The sequence below is a fragment of the Danio rerio genome, chromosome 3 (genome assembly GCF_049306965.1).
Source record: "Danio rerio strain Tuebingen ecotype United States chromosome 3, GRCz12tu, whole genome shotgun sequence".
In the NCBI taxonomy this organism is placed as follows: domain Eukaryota; kingdom Metazoa; phylum Chordata; class Actinopteri; order Cypriniformes; family Danionidae; genus Danio; species Danio rerio.
Window position 1 is genome coordinate 64845001 of NC_133178.1, and position 10597 is coordinate 64855597.

The following is a 10597-nucleotide window of genomic DNA, read 5'->3' on the forward strand; positions in this document are numbered from 1 at the left end:
AGAAAGAAAAAATTCAGATTAATCTTATAACTTTTGACCTCAACTGTACTGTATGTATGATTTGACAGTTTTATTTTGATAAAAATTGTAAAAAAAAATCTAAAGTTACATTTACATGAACACTTTACACTTGGCTCTGCGACTGCATGTTATTGTGTTGATTTTGAATTAAAATGTGTGTGCCAACGTATGCAACTCATGGTATAATTTTTTATTTATTAAAATACAATATTATACTCATACAAAATGCAAAAAAAAAACATTTTTAACAAAACATATTTATTTATTTTATTTGAAACTTTTAGTAAGGATAATTTCAAAAATAGTTTTGGTACAATGGCGCCCCCCCATGTGTGGCGCCCCTATGCGCCGCATATACTGCATACCCCCTTTTTGCGCCACTGATAATGAGCTGTATTGAAATATAGTATTTGGTCCAGTAAAGCAGCTAAAACTCTGTTTAGTTCAAAAATGAGGCATATTAGTTCCTATTATAAGAACATTTAAATTAAAATGTGCTTTTAAAACTTAAAAATGGTACGTCACAGTTCTTAAAAGGTAAAAAAACGAAACAAAATCCAGTTTTATCAGCACCTGGAAATGTTTCCTGGACCTCATATAGACTTTGTGTCATCATATTCATATATAAATCATTTTTTATAGTTTATTTAAATATATGTAGCATGTACATATGACATATTTGATTCATCCGCAGACCACTAGTAGCCTGCGTACCAGTGATACACGTACCACAGTTTGAGAACCACTGCCGTATGGTGCTTATTTTTTAGATACAAGTAACTTTCCAGGCACAGTAGGTAGTGCTGTCGCCTCACAGCAAGAAGGTCGCAGGGTCGCCGGTTCGATCCTCGGCTCAGTTGGCGTTTCTGTGTGGAGTTTGCATGTTCTCCCTGCCTTCGCGTGGGTGCTCCGGTTTTCCCCACGATCCAAAGACATGCAGTACAGGTGAATTGGGTAGGCTAAATTGAATGAGTGTGTGTGTGTGCGGATGTTTCCCAGAGATGGGTTGCGGCTGGAAGGGCATCAGCTGTGTAAAAACTTGCTGGATGAGTTGGTGGTTCATTCCGCTGTGGCGAACCCGGATTAATAAAGGGACTAAGCCGACAAGAAAATGAATGAATGAATGAAGTTTTTTGTTCCATTAAGTAGTAGTGCTAATCATTAATGAAGTATTATGGTTTACTACTAATAGCAATAAAATAATTGATGTGTATTTGCATGTTCAGTTTGAAGACAGCTTTCCCTATCGAACAACCAAAAACTAAATATCAGGTCAGGAAATAACCAGCCAAATCCAGCTAAAACCAGCTTGACTACACTGTTAGACATTTTAAAGGGTTTTTACAGTAACTTACTGGCAACACTGTTGCCAGTAAGTTACTGTATTTTAGATTTACAGTATACAACTGTAAATCCGTTTACAGCATGTTACTGTAGTGTCTGAAAATGGTTAACTACTGTAAAAACCTAAGTTAACAGTTAGCTACTGTAAACCTTTTAATTTTGTCCTAAATATTTTATAATATAATTTTATTAATATTATTTTAATACTATAGACCTAAAAAAGACACAATTACAAAATATTAACAAAATAAACACTCTTTATTTAAAACATTGGAGATGCTTAAAACAAGCTTAAAAATGTGTAAAAACATTACATTTCAATCATTCAAAATATTTTATTTTAAGAAAAAAAAACATTGAAAATGACAAAGCACATTAACATACATGTACAAAACTAATTTAAGTGTCTGACCTGCATATTGTTGAGAAAAAAAAACCCAATTGTACTAAGTACTACTGACATTAAACCAGACACAATTACAAAATATTCCATTCTTTAAAACATTAATAATGCTTAAAGCATTTAAGGAAAATGTGTGAAAATTACATTAAGCAATAAAATCAACACATTAAAAATAAATAAATCACACAAAGCACTAGAACATGCATGTACAATAAAAATTTAAACTTCTGAATTGCATATTGTTGGAAAAATAAATATTTGTAACTATTAGCCGACTCAGAAACAACCCAACTTTAAAATATTACTAGTTCTGGTGTCAAATGCTCAACAAGGTCTGAATTCACATGTTCAAATGCAATTAATCTTTATTTCTATTGCACTTTTACAATGTAGATCAATGATGTCAAAGCAGCTTAACATAGAAGTTCTTGTAAATTGAAGCTGCTTCAGTCCAGTTTTCAGAATTGAAGCAGTAAATGTCACTGCTGAAAGTCCAAACACTGAAGAGCAAATCCACCGATCCACCAATCGTAGCCAAGTGATCCAGTGGCGACAGTGGCATGGAACAAACTTCACCAACTGACGAAAGTGTAGAATAAAATCCCTTGAGAGATACCAGGCTCAGTTGGGCACGACCAGTTTTCCTCTAGCCAAACTTGTGCAAGGCCGCAGTCTAGGCACCAGAGACTTGAAAGTTCACCAGCGGGTGGTCAGGCTGGCCCATTGGATCAATGCGGAAACTCATTGATCACGTGTGTCTTTTAGGATTCACTCCTCCATGACCACCACAGCATCTGGTCAGGATTTGGCCCAGTCCAGGATTATGAAGAACTCTGGATAAGGACAAACAGACTAACATAAGCATAGAAGAAGCTTGTTTAAAAAAAATAAATCATATACTGGTTAATTATTTTGAAGCATGGCAGCTAGGTTGGGGTAGTTTTCAGCTGGTACTGAGCAACTGGCTCCTGCTCATAACCTGCTCACTACCATGTTTAAAAGAGAACTAACCAGAATGTCCTGTTTATTTTTTTCCCTAACAAGGTTTTACAAAAACATTGTAGCATTTGTGATGGGTTGATTCACTGCAGGACAGATTAGACTATTTGTTTTATGTATTCCTAATAAACTAAAACTGACTGAATACTGATAAAACTATTGAGAGTGTCTCACCTAATCCAAGTTCTCAGTTAGCTGGTGAAAGAAGGATAACTCACTGTTGTTCATTGTTGTCATTCTCTTCAGTACTTCTCCTGCTATCTTCTGGCTCACTCTGGTTGTTGCTGTGCATTTTGTTTCATCCTCTGGAATTATTTATACAAAAAATTGTATTATTTTATTTATTACAAAATATTTAGGCAACATGAAATGGGGAAAAAGACATTTAATACATAGACAAATGCATGTATCCCAATACTAATTATTGTATTTTGAAATGTCTGACCCATGACAGACCTCAATCTGCTCAAAAATATTATAAACAAAGATGAAAAAAAAACCTACTAAATGGTTTAATAAAAAAGGGAAAACGATTTTTTTATTTAGCTAGCAACTAAACATGTGACACATTTTGTATTAAAAGTAACGTTACTATATTGAGAAACAAATAGATGTACAGTACTTACTGTTGTATGAGGTCCAGTTTGCACAGGCAGGCTCCCAGTATTCTATATTGAGACCATAAAAAAGCCAAAAATACAGATAAGAATACCATGCTACAATCCACAACCTCCACACAACTTTTTTTTATTTGTTTACCTTGGTTGCTTACTGGTCTTGCTTATTTTTTAAGCATAAGGCTGTGCTGATCAAGATGTTCCTCTGAAATGCTGTTTGTTTCTTCAGACAAAACCTGCTGCTGTGCTCGTGCCATATCTAAACAGAAAAAAATATAATGGTAACAATTATGTTAAACCAAATGTCAAGAGTTGTGATAAAAAAATTATTAGCAAACAATAAATAGCAAAAAGGTGGTTATTAGCATAATGCATAGAGGTAAAATTGGTTTTATATTAGCAGATTCAGACTTCCCCCTTAATAATTTAATTTCATAAAAGTATTATTTGCAAACTCTAAATAGCGAAATCATATTAGCAGCCAATGACTATCAAAGTACAACATGCTCACGGTCAAATAAACAGTGTTAATGTTGATTTCAAGTCATACTGGCATGCTAATTCTGATCGAATATTCAAAGTAACATGGTAAAAAGTATAGAGTCTTCTAAATGAACGAATGTGCGAATATAAAACCAACTTTACCTCTATGCATATTGTATAGATTTACGTTCTTATAGGTTACGTCGCGATGTTATTTTCTCAAGCTAACGTTATAAGTTACTCTAAACCAGAGAAAAATAAGTTCACAACATCTAATATATATAGTATAAATCAATATAAGTTAAACGTTGCACGTTAAAATGAGTTTGAGTTCAATTCAGTATAAACTTAGCTCAGTTTAGCTAACAGTTAACATTACCATTTTAAGATCGCTTCAGCCAATGTTGCCGAGCAAACAAATGCTAATAGAGGTGCTCAAATCAATGTCGAGTGTTGTCAGCACAGACAGACGCGCTTTTACCTGGATTATTTGTTGGTCTTTCATTCATATTCTTCTGGGGGAAAACACTCTCTGCCGGACCGTTGTCTCGTGCTAAGTGTCCTCCAAAACTGTCTGCATACCTCTGGTTCCCTCCTAAACCAAAACCCGCTGCAACACCGGTTCCTATGTAAATAAATAAAAAGATATGACGAGAACAATGGCTAATAGTCATAAACAGTCTTATTTAAAGTAATAGTAGTGTTAATGTAATAAATTAAATAAAGGTAACATCTTAATACATGATATATTTCTCAAATGGGCGAAATAACGCCAAGCCAGAGAAAATAATAATAGCCAACTTTATACTTTACTTTGTTCTATTCTCGTCCACAAAACATTCTGTAAAATGAAACACTGCCTCAGCTTACCAGAGTAAAGTTTGTTAAATCCAGTATGTTCTTCAGGCACACTAATAAATTGTCCTCCAGAATTGCTCCAGGGTCCTCAGGCAAAATGTGGTGCAGAGTAGTCGAATCGCCGCAAGGTGGCGTTGAAGCAGTTGTGGAAAATACAGTATAATACACGAATTTTTACAAATACAGTACATCGCTGTATATGTTGTTCGACGTCACACTAAATTCCCATAATGCAACGGTAAATACAGTTATTTACCGTAAAACGAATTTGCAGTATTACACTGGGTGAAATACAGTAAATAACTGTGTAATTTACAGAAATGTCTAACAGTGTAGCCTGGTTTAAGCTGGATATAGCTGGTTTTGGCTGGACTCCCAGCTTGGCTAGGCTGGTCAAGCTGGTTTTAGCTGGTCATCTCCCAGCCTGACCAGCTAAGACCAGGCTGGAAATGGCTGGAAACCAGCCTGGAAGTGGCCAAAACCCATCTAAAACCAGCCTTGTTGACCAGCTAAAACCAGCCAACCAGCCTAGGCTGATTTAGGCTGGATTTTTCAGCAGGGAAGCCACACAGCCACTTTTTTATTGACTTCAATAACAAACATACAAAATCCAGTTTTACACAAAACACAATGATAATAACAGATCAGGATAACTAATGTAAAAAAATAAAAAGAGAAACAAAAGAAAGGAAAAAATGTAAACAGACAAACATACAAAACAAATACAGCAAGAGGAAAGAAGGACTTATGTATCCGTGATATTTCCAAAATATTTACCAACAAAATCCAAGAATCTGTCACTTTTCTTGTTATTAACTAGTCTAAAAGATTTAATAAAAACATCAATTAAAAAATGTGAAAAAGAAGGCTACAAACTGGAATTTTTTTTGTTTGTGAATAAAATATTTTCCATACAAAATAAAAAAGTTAATGATGATGATGTAGTTCTCTGATATATCAGTTTTACCTTTATTAACAAATAATATCTTTAAGTTGAAAGGGTCTGGAAGAAGCAATGCAGTTTCCTATATGGAACCACAAAGCCACTTTCAGACCACACAACCTTTCTTTTTAGCCGAGACTGATTGAGGCAATAAGCATTCGCTATGCCACACACAGGCAGTAAATCAGCATTCGCTGAGCAACAAACAACAGCCATTCAGCATTCACTGACCCACACACAGCAACCAATCAGCATTCGCCGGGCAACACACAGCAGCCAATCAGCATTCGCTGAGCCACACACAGGCTAATATCCCGCCTCGGCGCTCAGTGTATGAAGTGGATGGAGTATGAGTCGGATCGCTGATGAATGCTAAACTTTGCCGTTTGCTGTATAATTATTCTTCTGTTACGGGTGTTGTGCGTCTTTTCAAAGTAAGTGTATTATATCTGACTTCTGTAGCGTTCACGGGTGTGATATGTTTAACTTTGCTGTCGACTATCCCGCGGTTTGTGTGTTAGTTGCAGTAAGAGATCAAGGATAATGCTAACTTTAGCATAATAGTAATAATGGCATAATAATAACCTCCTGAAGCCATCAAAGCGCAGCGAATAGATGACCATAGACAACCTTATAACACTAGATCATGTCATTTCCCAGTTAGAAAACTTTATAATACAACTATCCCAAACTTAAACCTGTTTAATAAACTGTATTATATCTAGCACATTGTATTGATTATATCTCACACCGAACGTGCTTTTACTGCCTTTTGTGTTGACAAGACAAAAATGGAGCGCAGTGCGCTTTTTATGTTGCTAGGCAACAACTGAATCAGCTGAGTATTGTACGTGAGTTGTTGTTGATATTAATGTAATTTAAAAAATTGTATAATATCGTGATATTCAGGATTTGGGGCAACGCAGTGGGTAGTGCTGTCACCTCACAGCAAAAAGGTCGCTGGTTCGAGCCTCGGCTGTGTCAGTTGGCATTTCTGTGTGGAGTTTGCATGTTCTACCCGTGTTGGCGTGGGTTCCCTCCAGGTGCTCTGGTTTCCACTACAAGTCCAAAGACATGCGGTACAGGTGAATTGGGCAGGCTAAATTGTCTGTAGTGTATGTGAACTGAACTTAAACAGTAAAAACTGAACTACACTGTTCCAGTTACTATGACCATTTATGTGAAGCTGCTTTGACACAATCTACATTGTAAAAGCGCTATACAAATACAGCTGAATTGAATTGAATTGAATTCTATGTGTGTAAATGAGAGTGTACGGGTGTTTCCCAGTGATTCGGTTGCAGCTGGAAGGGCAACCGCTGCCTAAAACATATACTGGTTAAGTTAGCAGTTCATTCTGCAGTGATGACCCCAGATTAGTAAAGCGATTTAGCCAAAATGAAAATGAATAATACATGTAATTATTGGCATTATACACTTTGGAAAATCCCGTTGTCTTTATAGTCGCTGCTTTTTAATACTTAATTAGAAAATATATTTAATATATTTGTAATATCGTCTAAACTTGCAAATCTTTCAGGTATTAAATTTGAGCACTAAATATAAAGACAAATGTGCATCCTGGCTTAATGTATAATGTACATGGAGCGCACGTGATCATGACATGCAATTGTGAGAGCAGGAAAAGTGCGCACTGCCGCACACATTCAAAATGATTTCATAAGCTTGCATATCGTCTTCAGCTTCCTCATAAATATTTTACCTTTATTCAGTTGCTAATGTTATCTGTGTCTCAATTCTCTTGTTTTTCTAGTGTTTATTAACTGTGGTTAGAAATATGCTGACAAATATATCTGATGTTTTCATTTCACATATTTGAATGTCTTCTGTCTGCTAAAGCAACTTTATTTTCTTTGATTTCAGAAGAACGAGATTGCGTGACGATGATAAACTACTAAAAGCTGGAAATACTTGAGTACATCATTCTTTAATGAAAAGAAGAGGCAAGATTTTTTCACCTAACTCCGTGTGGAAAGAGATTGATTTGGATGCAAAGCAGCCATAAGATTCACAAGATGGTCCGCACTGGAGAGAAACTATTCACATGCACCCAGTGTGGTAAGAGTTTCACACGATCATCACACCTTAATCAACACATGATGACCCACACAGGAGAGAGACCATTCACATGTACCCAGTGTGGTAAGAGATTCACACAATCATCTTCCCTTAATCAACATATAAAGATCCACACTGGAGAGAAACCATTCAAATGTACCCAGTGTGGAAAGAGTTTTACAATCTCCTCATTGCTTAATAGACACATGTTGACCCACACTGGAGAGAGAAAACACAGATGTGATCAATGCGGTAAAACATTCACGACTGGTTCATTTCTGAAGCTCCATCTAAGAGTTCATACAACGGAGAAACCGTATTCGTGTTCTGTGTGTGGAAAGGGTTTTACATGGCGGACAAATTTAAATCGACATCAGAAGATCCACACTGGTGTGAAAGAGCATTACTGCTTTGAGTGTTGGAAGACTTTTATGACAGCTGACGATTTGGAACGGCACCAAAGGACTCACACTGGAGAGAAACCGTACACGTGTTCACACTGCGACAAGAGATTCAGTCAGTTAGGCAGCCTGAGAGCACATGAGAGGACTCACACTGGAGAGAAACCGTACATGTGTTCACACTGCAACAAGAGATTCACACAGTTGGGAGCTCTGAGAAGACATGAGAAGATTCACACTGGAAAGAAACCCTAAAAGCAAGGCTGTGCCAGGGCTTGAAATTAACCTTTGGCGACAAAACGCCAGCCCAGATAGTCATGCAGTGTGAAAACATCTGTGACACGACTACTTTGGAAATCCTGCAGTCTGAACTCGGCATTAGAGAATGCAGGACCTTTTGCGAAGGTTAAATTTTACACTCTACACACTACCAGATATTAAATATCACATGTGATCATGACCACCTTCTGCTTCTGGCATCCGTTCTTCATACGTGGATTACTCGGTTAGCTGGATTTAAGAAATTGACGATTTGACACGATCCAGGATTGTTACGTTCTTCGAAACTGATCCGAGATGTTGTCATAGCAACAGTTCTGCTAGCTCAAACCTGGTCGGGAGCAGGCTCATTTCATATAAACAGGATTAGATCGGCTCAGTTCAAGCTAAGATAATACTTAAAGTATGTGCCGAATTCTGATATTTTCCTACAGTAGTAGTTATATACACTTAGGAAAATAGTGAATATTTTTTAACTATATTTACATTTATAAATTTAAATATTTACATTTTAATAAAACGTATGCAATCTGCACCCCCAAAAGGAAAGTACAAAGACTGCCACCTTGTGGTACAAAGAGAAAGCTTATTGATATGAACTTTTTAGACCGCTTTAGAACATTTTGTGTTTGATAATAGACGTGCACAATGTGACTTTTCACTTTTTCACACAGGGCTATGTAGTTTTGGATTTTGTTTTGCTTTGATAATAAAAACCTTAATTTTTTAATCTGCATGATGTGTTTACTTGTGTTATCTTTGACTCATATTTACATAAATTTCTTGATCTGAAACTTTAAAATATGACAAAATGCAAAAATAAAACAGTAAGTCAGTAAGGGGGAAACACCTTTTCAAACCACTATACTGTATAAACACAGATTTTACTGACTTATTGATAATGTTTTGAGCTTTTGCCACAGAAGTATCTGAAAATCCCCCTGTTTACTCGTTCACTGTAAACAATATATTGATTTACAAGTGAGACAGAAAGTGAGGGCTTTATCATGAATATTGATGCCGTTCTCACTCTTGACAAAGACCGGCCTCTAGTGGGCCATCAGTGTGACTGTGTGAATGAAGAGACCCAGAACATGAGCTTCTGTGTTTGTCTTTATTTACAGTTTAATTTTAGTCCACAATATAAATAATTACAGTCAAAGGCTCACAGTGATCTGAACATTTAAATTACTCTGTGCTAAGTTGCTTCAGATTTGAGCCCCCGCCCTGTTTCTTCCTTAAGAGAAATTATTATTGTTTACTACTAATAGTAATAAGATAGTTGATGTATATTCTGATGTTCAGTTTGTGGACAGCTTTCCCTATTAAACAATTAAAAACTAAATATCAGGTCAGGAAATGCTTTTCATGTAAATGTTCTGCACACATTTAATTAGGAGAGAAGAAAAAGAAGAAGCCTACGAAGCCTTCTCTACTCTACAAATCATTAAGAAGAGGATCATTGTAAGCTTTAGCAAATGTATTAATCTTGATGTTATTAATGTTAAAGAGATTCATTAATTAATAAAATTTGAGTCAGGAAAATATTACATTTAGCTATTTTCTTTAACTTATTTTTGTATATATAAAATGTACAGTGTAACACAATATATAATATGGTCGAGAGAATGATCACTACCAGAAACGTACAGTGATATATCTCTCATAGATACATATATAAGTCTATGCAACATTATTATTTTATGTGGGCTACTTTGAGATAATTCTTTTTTTATTGGGTTAAGAAACCCACATTAGTCCCATCAAAGAAAATAACAAAAGACAAATATCATCAGACACACGAGTCTTTACTGTTCTCCAAAACTTTGTCGCATTCTCCAGAAGCAGAACTGAGGAAAACAGAATATTTTGATCTGAGTCACAAAACAAAACTGCATCAGGTCTATTTATCATGTTATAAAGCAGCATGGACTTTATTATAATGCTGGATTCACACCAAACATGTTTCATACAGTGAACAGACCTACCATTAAACATGATAAACCTTCACTATTAAACCAGAAACATTCATTATAAGCCACTTTCAGACCACACAACCTCACTATTCTCTAAGCAACAAACAGCAGCCAATCAGCATTCGCCGAACCACAAACAGCAGCCAATCAGCTTCCGCTGAGCCACACACAGGTTAATATCCCGCCTCGGCGCT

General features: G+C 36.0%; 1 protein-coding gene and 1 long non-coding RNA gene across 4 annotated transcripts; one reads left to right on the forward strand and one right to left on the reverse strand.

Annotated features, from left to right (window-relative positions):
* Window positions 1-1604: 1604 nt before the first annotated feature.
* LOC137490784 (uncharacterized) lies at window positions 1605-5808 on the reverse strand. 2 transcript variants are annotated; one of them, XR_011010845.2, is made up of 6 exons: window positions 4738-5808; window positions 4349-4492; window positions 3527-3643; window positions 3394-3435; window positions 2986-3072; window positions 1605-2601 (listed from the first exon to the last, which is right to left on the reverse strand). It is a non-coding gene; the product is annotated as an uncharacterized lncRNA (long non-coding RNA). The 2 variants fall into 2 exon arrangements; XR_011010846.2 differs by lacking the exon at window positions 4738-5808 and having other exon boundaries at window positions 2942-3072; window positions 4349-4401.
* A 188-nt stretch (window positions 5809-5996) lies between these two features.
* Window positions 5997-9161, forward strand: si:ch211-110e21.4. 2 transcript variants are annotated; one of them, XM_009299860.5, is made up of 2 exons: window positions 5997-6102; window positions 7553-9161. In XM_009299860.5, the coding sequence occupies exon 2, from the start codon at window positions 7678-7680 to the stop codon at window positions 8401-8403; it is 726 nt and encodes a 241-aa protein (XP_009298135.1). In that variant the 5' UTR covers window positions 5997-6102; window positions 7553-7677; the 3' UTR covers window positions 8404-9161. The 2 variants fall into 2 exon arrangements, with proteins under 2 accessions (XP_009298135.1, XP_068075559.1); XM_068219458.2 differs by having other exon boundaries at window positions 7666-9161.
* Window positions 9162-10597: the final 1436 nt, after the last annotated feature.